The following is a 19192-nucleotide window of genomic DNA, read 5'->3' on the forward strand; positions in this document are numbered from 1 at the left end:
CCCCTCCAGGGTCAGGCCATGACATTGGTTTGGGTTTGGCTGCCCACTCTGAAGGCTCTCAGCCCCATGCCTCAGTTCTAAACAGATCCTGTCTCTGCTCTTCTCCTAAGAGAACATAGGTCATGGCTATTGTCCTCAACCAGCCCTGTTAATTTTATCTCAGGAGAAGTGAGTTAAGTGACTTAAGTACAGAGCTGTGCTGCAAACTGCTCATTTAATATTGCCCTTGAAACTGCGCTGTAATGATAATTTTTCACTTCCTTCCCTAGGCAGTTGCATAACATTGCTGGGCATTGTTTAGAGAGCTCCAAAGCTGAGGCAGCCGGGTCCCTTTCACCCTCTCCTCACCAGGCACTGGCAGGGATGTTGACTTTCTGGTTGTGGGGGGATTTTTGGATTTTTTTTCCATTCTATTAGCTTATTACATTAAACAACAGATGGACGTGACTCTGAATGCAAAGAGCCTTCCAACAAAATGCTTCCTGCTTTCTTCAGCTTTCAGTGGGAAAAAAATTCCATTTATACCAGTTAAATCTAAGCCAATTAGAAAGTCAGATCTGTCAAATAACATTTAATTAAAAGTATCTTTAGGGAGGGAGCAGCCCAGTCAATGAAAAGCTTTCCCACTGACAATATAAATAGCCCAGGCCCAGAATTCACTTTGTGGTTGGGATACTCAGCCTGTGTGCCCAGACCAGCAGGAATTTGGGTTTCATGGCTTTGGTTGGCAAAGGATTTTATAAGAGGGAAGTGGAATTCTGGAAGCTGGGCTGGCTGATCAAAGGGGCACAGAGAGCAGGACTGGGATGGGAGAATGGGACACAGCACCAGATACACCTGAGAGCAACCTGGAGATAAAATTGCTCTTCAAGCAGAAGAGCATCAGGAGTTAAGTAAAATCCCTCTCTAATCTTTCAGAAACTTGCTGCTTGTGGCTTCTTGCAGTGTGTAAGACCTGACAGAGTTCAAACCTGTTCTTCAAGCAAGTCTGGACACCACCTCGAGTTCAAAATCATGAGACAGCAAGAAATCCACATACCACAACAGAAATCCAGCTTGTGCTCTCCAGCACCAAAGTCTGATCTGCTGGAGAGGAGGCAGGAGAGACAGAGGGGAAAACAGGAGCATGAGAGCTGGGGAGATGGGGCTGAGACAGCAGCATCTGCTCTGCGGGGAGCTCAGAGCAGAGAGCAGTGACAGAGCTGTGTCCTGGGACGTGCTAAAGCAGCACAGGTGAAGGGAGCCACATCTGAGGCGCCTGCATCAGCACACAGGGCAGGCTCAGGGCAGGTGGCAGCAGGGTGGCCCTGCAGGGACCCTGCCCCACCCCAGCTCCAAGCACAGAGAAGCAAAGGTGGGAATGTCACCCTCAGGGCACAGTGAGCCCTCCTGCTTCAACAGGATCACACAGAGACTCCACAGGTGTGAACCCCTTCCACCCCAATGAACGTCCTTTAACAAACCAAGCCGTTCTATCACTGCCAGCCCCTAAAACATCCCCTCCTATCTGCCTCCCACAGAGGCTCCCTCCAAGCCTGAGGCCCAGATCAGTGAGAAGTTCATTCCCCAGACTTTTAACAGCATTTCCAATTTTAAGCCTTCCTGCTTCTGGCTATGGCTTTGCTCATCCTCAAGGCACCACCAAAGCAAGGCTTTCCTCTGTGATTTATGTAATAGATCAGGAAAAACTCAGTGTCTGGGACACTCATCCCTGAGCTGGAGGAGGGGAATGCCAAGGGAGCTGTGCAGCCTGCTCCTGTCCTCAATCACCATGGTCCAGCTGCATTTGGATCAAGAGGAAGAGCCAAAAAGGATTTTAAAAATCACTCTTCTATAACAAATCGATTTCTCAGCTTTCATAACACATTTTCATCCCTTGGTGTAACAGGCACTGCTTCCCCCAACTTTGAAAATAAGGGGCAGCAGATCCCTAATTGGCCACATCCTCCAGGAAAACAGGAATTAATCACACACAGGATTTTCCTGTGCCATAAGCAGCTCATGCTGTGGAATCAGAGCTCTGACAGGACCTGGAGCCAGAACAGGACCCAGCTCTCATGGAACGAACAAAACTGCTGCATCAGTCACCACAATCCAAACACCAACCTCCTGCTTACAGGAACTCTTTGCCATGTCCCTCCTCTCCTGCTGGCCATGAGCTCCTGCAGACACCTTTCCAGGAGAGAAGCAGCCAGTGACCAATGCAACAGGCAGCAAAGGCATGGAGCTCTGGGCAGCACAGCTCTCTCCTGCCCCACAGCCAACACTCCAGGTGGGAAGGGTCACAGCTGCTTCAGAGCCAGCTCTGGTGTGATTATTAACATTTATCTCACAGAAAACTGGCTGTGAGGGGTGTCCTCAGGCCACAGCCCAGTCACAAACTGATCTGACTTCAGCTGACTCAGAGGCAAACTTGGAATAAGCACAAACACGTGGCCAAGGCACAACGTTCTCTTTCTGGTCTGCCTGGCACAAACAGGGCACAGGATTTGGGGACAGAGCATCCAGAGGGACTGCTGCCACCCAGGAGAGGCACAACAAGCAGCACCTGGATCAGTGAAAGGCAAGGCAGCACAGGAGAGGGCAGAGCATCAGCTCAGCTCCATTTAATGTGTCCAACCAACACCCTGAGGACAAGAAGTGTTTGTGTGGCAGCAGCACCTACAGGGCAGAGGCAAAGCAGGATCAATCACTCTGTGCCAGGCACAAAGCACAGCCCTGCCCCGCATCCCACCAGCTGAAACACAGAAAATCCAAAAAGAACACCCAAAATCCTGGGGAAACCTGCAAAGCCCCAGTCCCAGGTGTGCCCAGCAGGATCCCTCACCCTGCTGAGGTGCACACTCCATGTCCTGCCTGCTCCACTCTGGGATGCCCACAGACTCACCAGGGCTCAAAGTACAACTGAGAAGTTCAGAACATGCCAAGACAGAAAATCCAAAAAGAACACCCAAAATCCTGGGGAAACCTGCAAAGCCCCAGTCCCAGGTGTGCCCAGCAGGATCCCTCACCCTGCTGAGTGCACACTCCATGTCCTGCCTGCTCCACTCTGGGATGCCCACAGACTCACCAGGGCTGAAAGTACAACTGAGAAGTTCAGAACATCCCAAGACAGATGTCAACAAAGCCAACACTGCCTGCTAAGCTATCATGTAATTTTTGCCCAGGCCAGCTATTATGCAGCACAGCTATTTTAGAGATGTTTGTCCTGTTTTACACATCCTTCTGCCTGGTGGGGACTGCCAACAGAAGAAAAATCAGAATCTTTCCGAACCTCAGAAACGTAATAAGCAATTTCAAGTTTAATCTACAGAGTAAACAGAGACCAAATGGCCATTCCCAGTTTTCTGGTAGTGCACCTGAGCCCTTCCCCAATCCCACAGAGGAAGCTGATTGCACTTTGCCAAACCCAGCACTGCTGCTGGTGCTAATTTTCACCTCAGGTAGACACAATTAAATACCACCCCTTGGAAAGAAAATAGCTGTTAGCCTTGTATAAAGTCCAGATTCAAACACTGTGTGAGTTTATTTTACAGGAACTGGGGAAAATACCAAGTATTTCATGGCATTGTTATCCCTTACACACAAAACAAAGAACAAATCCACCCCAGAAGTGGATTTTCTCCCCAGTTTGCTCTGCAAACCTCAGCTTTCTCTGCCTCAACCACCAGGCTGAGTTGTGCCCTCTCTCCCTGCCTCCCATGTCAGAAGGCCACCAATTTCTGCATCCCATTTTTGCCATCAGAAGAGGAGGAAGGAGCCTCCTCTCCCCGAGCTCTGTGGCGCTCAGAGCACTCTCTAATTGCCCGATGCACATTCAGGTCAGGTCCTCACCCTGGTGACACTAATGAGTGAGATGGGGACTGTTTGTGACACAATCAAGGAAAGTTTGTAAACATCACAAAAGCCAGGAGTGCTTTGGAAAACAGAGACTGCAGGAGAGCAGAGAGCAAGGGAAGGGGGAAGTGTGCTTGTATCTGAGTTCTCAGGGCAGATTAATGCATTTCTGGACTGACTGCAGCTCTATCAATGTTCCTTCTGTGTGGGATCAGTAACATCTCCATGATGTCAGTGCAGGACAGGGAGGGTTTCCCCAGGACATGTCCATGTCTCCCTCCCACACCCAGAATCTCCAGAGTGGCCTTTTAAAAATCCAGGGGAGCTCTCTGGGCAATGGTGGACACGTCCCCAGCATGGGCTTGTCACTGTCCACAGTCCAGAGGAACCATTGGATGGATTTGGTGCTTCCTACACCTTCCAAATCAGCCAGCCAGCACAGAGGGCAGGTTGAAGGAGAAGAGCAGAACACCTGCTGCCAGCAGGTATTCACAGCTCCTACAAACCCTATTCTGCCCAACCAGTCCTCAGAGGTTACACACAGCTGAATTACTGCACTTCAATTAATCCCAGCCCAAACCCCCATGGTAGGTAAAGCACCAACCCAGGCTCACACAGAACTTGGGCAGCTCAAATTTGAGGAGCACAATCACAGAACTGGACAATGCCAACGAGCCCCAGCAGTGACCCCACAGATCCACCAAGCCCTGCAGAGTCACAGCTTCCATAGCCCTGGACTTCCAACAAGTCCTGCCTGAAACTCCACAGCTCTGTGTAACAAAAGGCATCAGAAAGGCGAGCAAATGCAGACAGAGGGGCAGAAACACTCCGGGTTGTGGTGTGTGACTGCTGTAGCAAAAGTTTTGACTGCAGTCTCTGGAAAGAGAGATGTCTGGCCCAGTCAGCACTTGGATTATTTGCTGTCGGCACAACAGAGAACATGGCTTTGTTTAGGAGGGGTTGAATTTAGGGAACCACTAAAGGATGTCATAAAATGAATAAACACTTTCATTTTTGGCATGTTTCACCCCACCTCACCCTGTTTCCTAGAAGGAAAATGCCATCCCCATCTCTCCTGCCTGCACAGGTACCTTCTGCAGTTCTTACACCTCAATGCTCCCAGAAAAAAGAAAACCCCACATACTATGATTAAGATTATAGTACAAATTACTGGATTTTTAGTCCCAGTCACCTGAAGTTCCACCCATCACACCAGACAGAGCCACTAAATTCACCCTCAAGTTTCTGCCCCGCAAGAAAAGTGAAATTAAGGAAGAAACTAAGTTACCACTTATTTTGCAGAGCAGTAGGAACAGAGGCTCCACCATTGCTTGCTTTCAAGGCCTAAAAGGCACAGCAGAGACTTGTAAAACCACATGCCCTGCCAGAGCCACCCAGATAAGCCACAGGAAAACGCTTCCCATTTCTCTTCCCCAGCAGCTGGGAGCAGAGCCTGTGTGCTGGCACACATTTGTGATAAGCAGTCTCCCACTAAAATTCCCTTTGCCAAAGTGACCAAAATCCACTCCCCGAAAAGTTTCCATGAAAAACAAAGAGAAAGAAAGAAAGAAGCCCAAGTCTGGTTAAAATCCAGCAGGTTTCTCCCCAGCTCTAGCTCACCCAGAGCAGGCACAGCAATGATATTAACTCTGCTGCCTCCTTTTCCCTGGAGTTGCTCTACAACACAACATAACCAAGAAACACCTGCTGCCCACCTTAATGAACCAACACTCATTAAAGCACACAACCCACTAGCTGCTGTGCTAATTACTGCAGAGCCTGCAAAGAGAATTGGTGAAAAGCTGCTGTATCCCATACACTAGAAGCATTTTTGGGCTTTTTTAGCCCTCTAGTCCAGGCACTGCATCACCTCCACTTCAGACTGCTAGAGGAGAAATAAAATACCATGGTGAACAGCGTGAACAACGCTGTAAGGCCTCAAAGTCACTCATTTAGTCTTCTTTGCGTTTAGCGTTTTCCAGTTTTGATCTCAATGAAGAGAATAAGCCTTGCCACGAACGCCAAACAGCCTGGAGCTATTTTCCTTCCCCAGCCCTGTGTAAATTTCTGTAGCGCCCAGTTGTAAAGCTGAGACTCCAAGTCTCTGCAGTGCCATCGGGAGCCTCCCATGCCAATGCCCAGCACCGGGGAGCTCCGAGCATCTCCCTGCCCAGCCGAGGAGCCGCTCTCCCCCTCGGCAGGGCAGTGCCACGGATCCCCCGGGGCTGCCCCACCGAGGGAGGGAGGGAGGGAGCGCCGCGTCCTTCCCGGCTCCATCCCCGCCCGTGCAACAGCTCCGGGCTCCGCTGCTCCCTCCTCCTCCTCCTCTTCCTCCCGTCCCTCCGCCGCGCTCCGGGGCTGGGCTGTCCCCAAGGAGCTGTGTGTCCCCAAGGAGCTGTGTGTCCCCGGGGCTCGGGGTGGGCACGGCTGTGGTGCCAGGCTGTCCCCAAGGAGCGGGCTGTCCCCGGGGCTCGGGGTGGGCACGGCTGCGGTGCCAGGCTGTCCCCAAGGAGCGGGCTGTCCCCGGGGCTCGGGGTGGGCACGGCTGTGGTGCCAGGCTGTCCCCGGGGCTCGGGGTGGGCACGGCTGCGGTGCCAGGCTGTCCCCAAGGAGCGGGCTGTCCTCAGGGCTCGGGGTGGGCACGGCTGCGGTGCCAGGCTGTCCCCAAGGAGCGGGCTGTCCCCGGGGCTGGGCGGGCTCGCGGCTCGGGGCTGGGCTGTCCCCACGGAGCTGTGTGTCCCCAAGGGGAGCGGGCTGTCCCCGCTCAGGCTGTCCCGGCCCCGCTCACCTGCAGTGGAAGCGCCGTGCGGCGGAGCCGGGGCTGTCCCCGCCGGGCGGGCTCGCCATGGGCGCCGGCCCCGCGGCGGGGAGCGGGCAGCGGAGTATGGCAGCGCCGGGAAGTGATGCACCGAGCAAAGAAACTCGCGGGCAGGCCCCTCCTCCGGCTGATGTCACCCGGCCTGCCTCCCTCCCTCTGCCGCCGCCCGGCACGCCGGGTCCCGCCGCGGGACGGGGAGCGCAGCCCCGGGCACAGCATCCCCCGGGCTGGCTGAGCCCCCCTGTGCCCCCGGGACACCCCCTGGGGACACCCCGATGGGGACACCCCGATGGGGACACCCCCGGCAGTGCCTCAGCGTTCACCTGGGAGCGGCCCCGGGCACCTCACCTGCGCGTTATCACCGGGAGCAGCACCGCTGGTTCCTGCCCAGCTGGAGCTCTGCAAAGCCCTAATGAGTCTCGGGTTTGGCTCGGCCACCGCCCTTTTGTCTTCGAAAGTGTCTGCACCTGGAGGCAGGCAGGCAGGATGAGCAGCTGGGACCAGGCAGGACCTGGCCGGGCTGTGCTACAGCCACACAGCAAAGTCTGGCTGCTCTCTTTGGGAGTGAGGAATTCCCCAGGAAAAGGGATTTCCCCTCCAGCCCACAGCAGTTTCTTTCAGTTAACTATGTTCTGTTGGAACTTGGGGCCTTAAATATTTATTTCACCCAGACACCTGGAGAAGGATGCAGGTCATCTTCAAACACTGCATCCAGCTCATTGTGTTCTCCAAGGCTTGAGATGCTCCTGGAAAAGTTAGGGAGTTGGTGATTCAGCAGAAACCTGGCTGAAAGTCAGAGCCACTTACCCAGCAACAGCAAATTAAACATCATTGTCCTCACAGACCCACCCCTAAATAGAGACAGCTATAAACTGTGACTTTCCCTGGATTCCAGCAGCTTGCTCTGCCCACACTGAACTCTCTGTGGTGGGAATCCAGAGCCATGTCTGTTTACTGCTTCTTTCACCCTGGGGACCTGCTCAAAACCCCTCTCAGGAGTAAACCCAGATCCTGCTCAGGAAAGAACATCATCAATAGCGCCCCACTAGCAAACCACAAAAGCCTCTTTCCCAAGAGCTAATTGATTGGGCATTTAAATTTGAAACCCCATAAAACAAACCTGTGTCTGTGTCTCAGCTTAGGAATAGTCTCAATTCTGTAGAGAAAGCTGAAAGCATTGTGCTGAGAGCTGTCCCCTCACCCATGGAGATGCTGTTCTGGGTGCCTCATTATGCCAAAAAAGGAACCCCCTGAGTAACCGGCCCCAGAACCCCCACTGGAAGGAGCAGGCTGGGACAATGTGCCTCACACCAGCCAGTTTCTACCCAGGTTTGTGGTTTCACTGACAGCAGCAAACATCCTGGTGCAAAGCAGCTTTTCACAATCCATGGAAACAAGGGACTGCTCAGCCTAGGAGATTTTGGCATTTCAGAAGGGGTGTTTGCCCTTGCCTCTCCCTCTTCCAGGCAAGGACATGAGTGCAAAGGATGAAACCCAGCCTGTGGTGCTGCTGCTGCCCTTGCTCAGCCCCAGGCACTGAGGATGCCAAGCTGGGCTGGCATTCAGCGAGTGTGGGAAGACAGAGGAATTGCCCTTTGGAGAAACAATGCTGGAAAGGAGAGCAGGGGAAAGGAGGGAGGAGGCCAGCTTCCATTCTGGGCTCCAGCCAGTTCTCTGGTGTTCCACAGAGCTCTGGGCAAGCAGGGTCACCCCCACAGTAATGACACAGGAATGGCTGGGGCACATTCCAGGCCTGGGGTGTGCAGGAGGTCAGGCTGAGATGAGTGTAATGGTCCCCTCTGGCCTTCAAACTCATGAATTTGCAATGGATCATTTATCATCTGACAAACTCAGCTTCTCTTTCTTCTCCTACAAGTGGCAAATAGGTCACAATAGATTTGAATTCATTAGATGAAATAATTCAATTACTTTGCTGTGGGTTGGGTTTGGTTAACCCTACATGTTCATGCCAAGAAGCTCCCTGCAAGCACTTGGACCTCAGCCACAGCTCAGATCCATTGCTCAGCTGCAATGGAAGAGGAAAATGATCAGAGTACACAGAGAAAGAAACCCCAGAACTTCAGAAATGCCACTAATTCCTCTGGTGAGCTGTGTGCACATGTGCTGGGAAGGACCCAGAGCAATCAGAGAGGCTCCAGATGAATGTGACAAGTGTGACCTACCAGAGAAAGGCATGAGAATTGATTTGTTCGGTGCAGATAAGATCAAGAATGGAGCTGGAATCTTTAGCTGTTAAAAGGGCTGATGCAGAATGGAAAAAAGGAGGAGTGGATCCTGAAGAACAGGGCAGGGTACAACACAGCTGGGCCAGAGTCCAGCAAAGGCAATTCACTTTCCTTTGACCTTACACACCCCTGCACCTCCAACATCTTTAGTTTCTTCAATCTCAAAGCTCCAAATCTTGTTCCTCCCAGTTCCTGAGTGTCTCTACGCCTTCACTTACCAACAGGCAGAATCCCAGCTCTAAGCAATAGGATTGCAGGATCCTTAAGGCTTCTTGGGCAATTTTTAACATTTCTTTTATAAATTGATACCCAAAGCTATCACAACACAAGATGAAAGAGCTCCAAGTATTGCCATATTTCCTTCCACTTGGAAGAGACAGCCTTGAGAGCAGGAAGGCACAGAAAGCTCAAGGGAAGACAGAGAGACAGAAGACAGCAGTAAATTTTGCCCATCAGTTAAGGATTGCCAGGACACAGGAACATCCCTCCACTGCCTCCATGTCTTCATCATCCAGACACACCAGAGCCAGGCACTCCCTCCAAAACACAAAGATTTATCTTAATTAGCATGGCAGCTCTCCTGCAGCTCATGGAATGGATTGCTGGGGGCCTCTGCTGGGGTTTGTGTGCAAAAAGAGCTCTGCAATTCAGGCTCCAAGGCTGACAGACCCCAGCTGAAATCACTACAGAGCTGGCACTGTAATTGTCTTCTCTTTCTGGCAACAGCTGTAATTAATCACCAGACTTTGTCTTTTTTTTCCAAGCTGGCAGGTTCCAAAAGCACCTTCCTATTGTCCTGCATTCAATTTTCTAAATCCCTCTAAACACAGCCTGCAAGAAGTTCTGGGTTTGAACCAGCCTACAAAAGAACCACACAGCAAAACTGAAGAAACTTTGTCTTGGCTTATATCAGTTTCACAACTGTGAATTTACATGGGGATAAACTTATCTCGGAGGAAGTTTGCACCTTTTTTAAAAACAATCTATCCCAGTGGATGCAGCTCCCTTTGTGTGCAGGAGATGAGAGCTCACAGTGGGTATTTTTCAGCTGGATCCAGCTCTTCCCCAGCACACACAGCTGGAGGGGAGGGGATGATGTGCAGCCTTGGCCAGGGCTGCTTTCCTGTGGAACATCACTGTTGGTGCTGCCTCATGCCAGTTTGTAAAGTGGAGATAACAAAATAACTTCTCGCCATCCCTCCTGGGGAAAGAGCAATGGCTGGAGATCTCTAATGTGTCACTGAGCTGTGAGCGCAGGAGCCTGAATCAGCCTGACAGCAGCGTGAAAACGGGTGAGAGAGGAGTTGGCTTTGTGAAAGAAAAAAGGAATAATAAAAATGCCCCTGGAGGGTCTGAGGGCTGGTGTGCAAATCGGGGCCACACACAGGAACATTTGCCTTGGCTTTGGGCTTTTCATAAAGCATAATTACGGGAGTTGCAACAACATCCTCCCCAGAACAGCCCAGAGTGGGGAGGGAGCAGGAGGGATGGGTTTCAGCAGGAGTGCTTAGCTACTCCTTTAGTTAAAACAACAAATTAAGAACAAGGTTCAATGTCTGTGCTTGGGGACCAGAAGCCTCCATGCTGCTGAAAGATTGAACAGGTCTAAATAAAACTGCTGTGCCACACAGCTGCTTTTTCAGGAGCTGGAAAGAAATTACAGTTTTCAAGGGCTTTTACAATCCTTCCTTGCACTGAGTCTGATCCTAAGGCAACAAAACTCCTCTGATCAGAGGGAAGGACTCAGTGAGGAACCATTATTTTATCTCCAAAGTAGAAGCACAAAAGGTTATTACAATCTGCAGATAACCTGTAATAGAGACTCACAGCCAGGAATATTATTCATACCTGAAATAAAGAGGATCATCTGAGAGTGAAGAGTTGTTTTGCTGACTGTGATTGTCTCTTTTAAAAACCTCTTGGAGCACAGACATTCAGGAAAAGCTCTGAGTAACGAGCTACTCTGAATAATTTAGCTGTGTGCAGGCACTCCTGAGCCAGCCCCAAGTGCTGAGCACAGAGGGGCTCAGGAGAGCTCGGGTGCCCAGTTTGGGGTGGGTGAGCTGGATCCAAGCCCTTCCCAGAATCTGGGCAGGGACACAGCCTGTGGGCTCTCACCTTTCCTTCCCCACCTCTCTCTGCTGGTCCAGCATTGCAAACACACATCAGGAGCTCAGTGATTCTCACCAGTCCCATCCCCTCGTGTTTGGGTGCACCTGAGGATCTGGCCTTTGCTTTGTGGGTATTTATACATCCTGTGTCTCTGATGTCCCTGAATTTCCTTTTCATTAATGCTCCTCTGGGCCTCAGAGGCGACAAACAAAGCAACAGAGCTCATCCGCTTCCTCCAGCCTTCAAGCCGGGCTGCAAATGCTTCATTAAATAAATAGCAAGAGACCCTCAAAATGCCCTTGCTCCCAGCCTTGAGGAGAGTTTGATGAGATGGAGCCCTGTGGGCTGGCACTGGCCTGCTGGGGAGATGGGGATGTTTGAGGCAGGGCCAGAAGGGACTGTCCTGATGCCTTTGTGTTAATGCCATGTATCCCTTGGATCCACCACTGAAATCCTGCTCTTTGCCTCGGAGCAGAAAGACTCTGCAGAGTGCCTGGAAAGGCTTTTGAACGAGGTTCAAGCACAGGAGCTGATGTTGGGCAGTTTGCCTCTGCGCCCCTCTGGCATCTCCTCTCTGGTGCAGTTTCCTAGGGGGCACTGGGGCAGCTCACCCTGGCACCCAGTGATGACTGCAGCAAGCTGGACATGCTCGAGGAACATTTCTGCTTCTTTCTCATCCCTTGGTGAATCCCCACCCCTTCTCACTGCCTGGGAGCAGCTCTTCTGTTCCTGCAGCAGAATTCAACAGCCTGGTGGTGTCTGTTCCAAGAGAGCTTCAACCAAGAACCCAGCGGGGTGGTGGGAGGCTCTCGTGGGGCTCACCAGAAATATTCTGGATTTTTCTGACCTTGCAAGCCTTGATGGCAGTACCAGGGAGCTCTTCTTGGAGGCACCTTATCAAAGCTCTATTGCTCAGACAAATATGCCAGAGCTCAGTCACGATCAGTTTCTATTTACAATGTTGGCCGTGGATTTGTTTAACCAACTTCAATTTCCAAGAGTCAACAGACAAAACCCCAATTTCTTCTGCTGGAAGTCTGGGAAAACCTCCTGTTGGCACTGACTGAAATGAAGAGCAATATTGTGCTAAGAATTGAAAGCCCAGAGGGGGAAATAAACATTTCCACCTTTGAAGGGGGCTTTATTTCCTTTTAAGTTGTAACTGTTGATACTGACGTTAATTACAAGCATGTTTGGATTTGTTTTTAAACAGACTGTCAATATTTGCAGTGTAATTGCGTTATTTAGTCAAGCTTCTGCAAGTGCTTTCCAAACACTCGGGGTGGGACCGGTTCCTGTGTGGCTCCCGACAATTCAGTGGAGCAGAGGCAGGCGGAGCAGAAGCTGCTGCTGAAGTGACTCTGTCACAACCACAAGGTCACCAAGGCCCCTGCAGCAGAGCCCCTCCAGTCCCCAAACCAGCCCACGGTGGCAGGAAGCACATTCTGGTTATCACCAAAACTGCATCAAACCACAGGTTTGCTCAGGTCTGAACCCACCGAGTTTCTAATCAGCAGTGAAAGGCACTGCAAAAATACCACCATGTACAGCTCAGCTCTGCTCAGCTTATCCACATTTTTCTACATTTCCTGCATTTGAAGGTAAGGCTGTTCTTAGCATTCTAGTCAAATATTAGGATAATATTTTAGCAACATTAAGCAGCATAAAAGTAATGATTCTCATTTGTATTTATCAGTTATAAAAGTAATAATTCTCATTTATATTTATCAGTTATAAAAGTAATAATTCTCATTTTAGGACTGGTAACTGGCAAGCACCATTAATTCTGATTTTTGAGCAAATAATAGAAGAGAAGGAAAGTTTCAAAGGCCCAAAAAAATCCTTCCAAGTGAGAGTGAGGAGGTCCTGGCATAGGGTGCTCAGACAAGCTGTGACTGCCCCATTCCTGGAAGTGTCCAAGGCCAGGCTGGACAGGGCTTGGAGCACCCTGGGATAGTGGAAGGTGTCTCTGGATGAGCTTTAAGGCCCCTTCCAACCCAAACCCATCTGTGATTCTGGGATTTTATTAAATATCTTACAATAAAAGTAGGTGGGATTACCCAAGTACCTCATTAATCCAATACTGGTGCAATGCTAATATGGGAGGCAGTGAAAAGGCTGAGGAATGTCAATCCCTTGCTCCAGAAAACCGTTCATCAAAGAAGCAATCTTTCATATCATTTCAGTTAATAAAGATAATTCTGCTGACATAATATATTTAGACTTCTGCAAAGCAATTGACTTGATCTTGCATGACATTCTGTTAAAAATAGTACTCAAAAAAAGAAAAAAAAATCAATGTAGCTTATTTTAAATGGATGGAAAAATTAGTAACATGCATCAAAAAGTAATTATCTGATGAAGGAATTTCTAGTGTGTCCAAAAGGATTTACTCTTGCTACAGTGTTATCCAACACTTTTATCAATCCAACATTTTATCAAAGCACCATTGCAGCAAAAACTGTGAATATCACCTTCAGGAGTGATGCAGCATTTGCAGGCGAATTGGTTCTGTTTGCTTAAGTGGCATTTAAAGTCTGACTTAAACTTAGGTGAGAGTTAACTTTATCAACAAGAAATTTTCTGGGAATAAAAAGTGTTTTGGTCCAGGAGAAAGTGGCACACCCAGAACTTATAGTGAGGCAAACTCAACCTGGAAATAAGAGGTGATTTTTAATGTACGTAATTAAACAGTGGCACAATTATCTTTTCAGCTATTCCTTTAGTTGAAACAACAAATTAAGAACAAGGTTCAAGGTTCAGAGTGCAGCCTGCATTAGGTGGGGTCTAGAAGAACCATGCCCAAAAATGCTGCATTCAAACACAAATTCTGGGGCTGCTGCAGCGTTCGCCCAGTGTTTGTGTTAACCCAGATCTTTAATTAGACAATCTGCCCTGTTAGCTGTGAAAACACTCCTCTCGTTTTACCCATTGATCAGGTTCTCCACGGATATTTGAGATTTTCCCTGGCCTGTTTGTGGTGCATCGATCCCGCGGGTGATTAACAGCCCGCACGGCCCCGGGGATGGATGGCAGCGTTTGCTCCAAGTGCCCACTGATCAAACATTGGTGCCCTTTGCAGGGAAGAACAGCCCTGCTTCTGAGGGAGAGGTTTGGGCTGGCAAAGCAGCATTTGTCTGTCCATCTCCATCCCCTTTTCCTTGGAAATGCAAAAGCAGCACAGTCAGATTTTCTGAAAAATTCCTTCGCCAGGATTTTTTCTCTTGGGAAGCTGAGAAGCCTCAGAGAAAAATGAAAACAATATTATCTTTTTGCTTCTGCTGTGTTTTGCTGCTTTGGAATGTGGTTTGGCGATTGTTTATCCAACAGGTGCTTGTTTTGATTGATGGTTTCATGTGAATTGTTTTAACTTAATGACCAATCACCATCAGCTGTGTCAGGACTCTGGAAGGCGTCACAAGTTTTCATTATTATTTTTTGTAGCCTTCTGTCTGTATCCTTTTTCTATTCTTTAGTAGTTTTAGTATAGTATTCTGTGATATGATATGATATCTTAAAATAATAAATTATCCTTCTAAGAACATGGACTCAGATTCATCATTTCATCCAGGGACCCAGCAAATACCACACAGCAGCCCCTCGGAGCAGTGTCTGTCTGTCTGTCCCTCCTGGCTGCTGCTGGTGACTTTCACTCAGTGATGTTGGCATAGGAACCAAAAAGGAGCATTTGGGAACCCTTCCAGTCCAGGCTGTGACAGGACAGGACATTTCCCTCTCCTCGTCTTGGTCTCTACAAACTCAATGTCTTCCTAGCAGAAAAATTCATCAAGCTCACATTTTCTTACCAGATTCTTGCACAGTGCTGCACTCCTTGTCTCTAAATAACCATCATTTCCAGGTGCCCAGGATCTGCTGTTTCTCCACACCCACCCTTTGCTGCAAGCAAACAGAAACTCCTCAGGGTCAGCTTCCCTGCTTACATAAAGTGGGAGAGCTCTGGTTGCTGCAGCACTTTGCATCAGCAGGGAATTGAGCCTTCAACATAAGCAGGGCTTATTTTCCATTGGAGATGAGCAGGCACTGGTATCTGTTTTCCTTTGCACTTATCTCCATATAGATTCATTTTGTCAATATTAAGGTAATGTTTTTGTTGGTTTGCATGATTATCTAAAGAGACAGAGAGGAAAAAAAAAATAAAAATTAGGCCGGACAAACAAATTCCAGTCAGTCAGAAATGATCTTGGGTTCAATGACTGTGCTGCCTGGCATCCCAGGGGACAGCAGGAATGAAACCCCAGCAAATCTGAGGGCAACCTGACTTGACAGAGCATAACAAGGCAGGAGAGGGCCTGTTGTGTTAGCTTAACCTGCTGCTTCTCCACTGACACTGCTTTGGATTGGCATTTAGTGGTGAAACAAATACAACCCATGGGAATCAGGTGGATTTATGAGCAGAGGGTCAGCAACCCCAGGGGCTGTTCTTAGCAAGGGGGGTTTGTAAAGCTCCTCTGCTCTCATAACCTCTGCTAGCTGTGCTCCTGTCCCAGCTGGGACTGGGCAGAGCAGCTCTGATGCCAGGGCTGAGACTGATGGCCTGCAAATTGCTGAGGAGATAGAAAGAGCTGAAAGGTGGAAGGAGGGATTTTGAAGGCTGAAGGCCCAAGGAGAGCACTCCAGAGAGGAATAAATGCAGCAGGGAAGGGGAACTCTGGCTGGCAGCATCTGCTGTGTGGGCAGGGCTCAAAACAGGCAGCAGCAGAGGTTACAGGAGGACCCAATTCCCAGATTCTGATTGGACTGTTTGGATTTTGAACACATCATTCCTGTTGAAGGAACTGGCTAAATCTTGCCATTCTTGGGAGCTGTTTGATGCCTTGTTGAAAGGTTGAAGCAGAACAAAGTAACATGTGAAGAAAAAGCAGTGGAGCACAATAAAACACCCTCACAGAGTGCGCAGAGCTTTGAGACTTTGCCACCAAGGAGTCTGAATTTCCAGCTCAAAAGGAATTTTCCTTCTTATATTTAGTGACACAAATATAGCCAGGTGTGCAGTAACCTCACTAAGCCATGGTAAATCAGGAGACTTAGAGGTTTACAGGATAGGATGAAAAGGCAAACTGGTTAAACTTAGAGGAGCTAAAGCCCACCCTGGCCCCATGGTGGTTCCGCATAAGTCAGATTTAACCACTGCCCTTAGCTGGGAATGGGAGCACACAGGTGTGTGGTGCCTGGTCCAGGGAATTATGGACTCAGGACCTGGCAGTACATGGTAATGAAGGCAGCCCTGCAAAAATAATGTTGTTACTGTCTCACAGCACTGCATAGATCACTGTGCTTGAGTGCCAAGAAATTGGGGCATCTGATCACAGTAAATCATTCCCATTTATCTGATCCCTTAGAGAGCAGGGCTTGAGGCTCACAGCACATTTTGTCTCACTTTTAGGTGTAACAGGCTGGATTGGGAGCTTTACCAGATGGAGTCTTCCCCAGCTCCAAACCAAAAGAACAAATTGGGAGCATCCCTGAGCTGTGGGGTCTCCAACCTGGGGGTTATACAAGCAGGGAATGGACTCTGCTTCTCATCCCTGTGGGGCTGTTGGACACAGGGATTGTGCCTGCTGCCCTGGTTTGGGGCACAGGGAACACAGAGCTGCTCCTGCCCCCACCAAGATCCACAGGAATCTCTGCAGCATCTCCTGAGTGTTTTAGGTCAGGCTTTAAGACACCTCATCACTCTGTACTGTAATTCTCACCACCCCCCTCCCCTTCCTTTCTCACTTGGCAGTGCAGGGAGACAAGGTGGAAGGAAATGTGCCATTTTACCTGTAGATTGGTGATTTAAGTTGCCCACTCCCGGCCTGGCACTATAAATCCTCTCCTGCAGCTGGAGAGCCCCGTTTACTACAGCAGGTTTCCATGGCAATGCTGTGCTCTCTCACATTCCACTGCACCGTGCAGGCAGCCCCCCCTCCTCACTTCAGATTCCATTCACACAGTCTCCTATTGATAGGAAAAAAACCCAAATGGGCCATGGATAGCTATTTGCTATCTTAACACACTTTCCCCCAATAACTGGATGATGGATCTGTATTTTAGCACATCAAGAGAACACTTGCCCTTTGCCAGACACCACTTGGCAGGCAGCATAAAATCCAGATATTCTGAAGGTCTAGTTCTATCCTGACACACATTACTCCTGTTATTTTAGGACATCAGTAGGAAAATACGAGCTTGATATTCCCTTGTGTTTCTGGCTGCCAGCCAAGCCAAGGCAGCGTGTCTGTGTTGCAGCAAATCCTTCCCTGAGCTTGGGCAGCCTCGTGGCAGCCTCCCACCTGCATCCAAGCTGTTCTCAGCACTCAGTGCAGCTCAGCCACTGAGGGGATGGCACAGCCCATGGGAAAAGGATCTGCTGCTTCCCAGCAACGTGGGAGGGAATTAGGAATTTTGTCTGCTAGGACTGAAAATACAAAAAGAGGAAATGTTATCAGTGGTACCAGCAAAAAATCAGACTCCTCCCCTGTCTCTGGGTGTTTTACATGAGCACTGATATCTCACAACATTACCTGTGGAGGAAGAAATTTGTGTCTTATCTCAGCAGTGTGACATGGCACCATTAATGGGGCAGCCCATTTGTTGCAGTCTCATAATGCAGCTGATTTGAGAGATGATAAGTACTGCTAAGAATGACTTCAAAGCTTAGGGTCCCCTAAGCTCCTTGAGGGCTCAAATCAAATCCCAATTTATAAAGTGTCTTTATCCTTGTCCTTTTTAACTTCAGGGAGTGTTTTGTTACAGATTCCAGGGGGTGCAGGACTGTCAGACTTCAGAGCAGTGCACTTGGTGTTTTTATCAGCTGCCTCTTCCCTCCATGTGCTCACTCCAAAATTCATGTCACATCCAGTCCACATTTGGGCTTCGATTGTTTGCTAACTGACAATTGCTGTGAAGATGGTTTACCATGAAAATTGCTTAGTCAGGCACTGTAAAAAATCAACAAAGAAATACCATTTTCTTTCCTTTAGCTAGACGTGTTTCCCAAAAGTGGAACTCACAATACTCCCACAAAGCCAGGCATGAGGAGCAAACCAGCAGGAGAATAAAGGAGTGTGGCTGCCAGAGCTGTGGGCTGTTTGTAAGATTCTTGGAGCATGCCTGGAGAGTGCAAAAATTTCAAGACACTGAGACTGGGGAGGAATTTCTGGTTTTGGTTCACATACATCTGCACTTCCTGAATTTTGCTAGACCTTGTCGGTTACTGGGTGAAATATTTCCTAAACAGTGACAGTGCAGAGCAGCAGAAACTGAAGCCTCTGGGAGGTGAGTCTGTATCAAACAAACCTTCAGAGTCCAAACAACCTCGTACAGGGTTGAGCAGATACCAAACCCACTTGCCTTTGCCTTGCAAAACCACCAGAAATCCACACTGGAGCTCTGAGTGCCACAGCGTGGCAGAGCTGGGCACTTCTTGCCCCATTCAGCATCTGTGTGCAAGGGGGAAGTGCTGGGTGGGAGAAAGAAGACTCAAACCCAGAGCATGTGCTCCTGATGGGATAACCCCATGTGGGGGGTCAGCAGCACCTCCCTCAGCAGGTTCTTAGATGAGAAACTCTGCAATATCCTTGCCAGAAAAAAACCCCTAAAATTCCTTTGTAAAACCTGCTCTGAATGGGCCTTAGCCCATTGTCTGATTTGCTAAAATCAGTAGGTGGCATTTGGAATATCTCAGTTGGGGAAATTCAGTGTTTTGGGGGCTAGTGCCTCTAAAATGCTTTAGAAGTTAAAACCCAGGGCCTCTTCCTTCCTTGTTTCCACGAGAGAGGAGCTGTGGAGTCAGCAGGACAGAACTGTGCATGCCTGGCTCATGTTGCTCCTGCAGATCTAAAATACAAATCCTAATGGATTTGCTGCTCTTTGCCTCAGCTCACCCTCAGCTCCCTCACTTGGGAGTTTCACACTCTGCAGAAGTGGGATTTGGCCCAGTGATAGGTTTCACTTCATCTCTCAGCAGATTTGTGGTCTAACACTCCAAGATGTGCAGCATAACAGCGTGGCAATCTGTCACTCTCCTGGCTCTTGTCAGCTCCAACAGCTTGCTGAAAAAATACAGAGCCAAAATAGGCACCAGTCCGACCTGAGGGACCCAGAATCACTGCCTGCAGAGAGCTCTGCCTGTCACAGCACACACATTCCTGCTCCACTTGGCTCTCCCACCAGC

At 49.3% G+C, this 19192-nt stretch overlaps 1 protein-coding gene across 2 annotated transcripts in view; it reads right to left on the reverse strand.

Moving 5' to 3' along the window:
- Window positions 1-6700, reverse strand: part of GPSM1 (G protein signaling modulator 1) — a 65387-nt gene extending 58687 nt beyond the window's left edge. For both annotated transcript variants that reach the window (XM_063174984.1, XM_063174982.1), the window contains exon 1: window positions 6626-6700. In XM_063174984.1, the coding sequence (XP_063031054.1) occupies window positions 6626-6684 (59 nt within the window). In that variant the 5' untranslated portion in view covers window positions 6685-6700. The remainder of the gene's footprint in view (window positions 1-6625) is intronic.
- Window positions 6701-19192: the final 12492 nt, after the last annotated feature.

The sequence above is a fragment of the Melospiza melodia genome, chromosome 22, assembly GCF_035770615.1.
Source record: "Melospiza melodia melodia isolate bMelMel2 chromosome 22, bMelMel2.pri, whole genome shotgun sequence".
NCBI classification, from domain to species: domain Eukaryota; kingdom Metazoa; phylum Chordata; class Aves; order Passeriformes; family Passerellidae; genus Melospiza; species Melospiza melodia.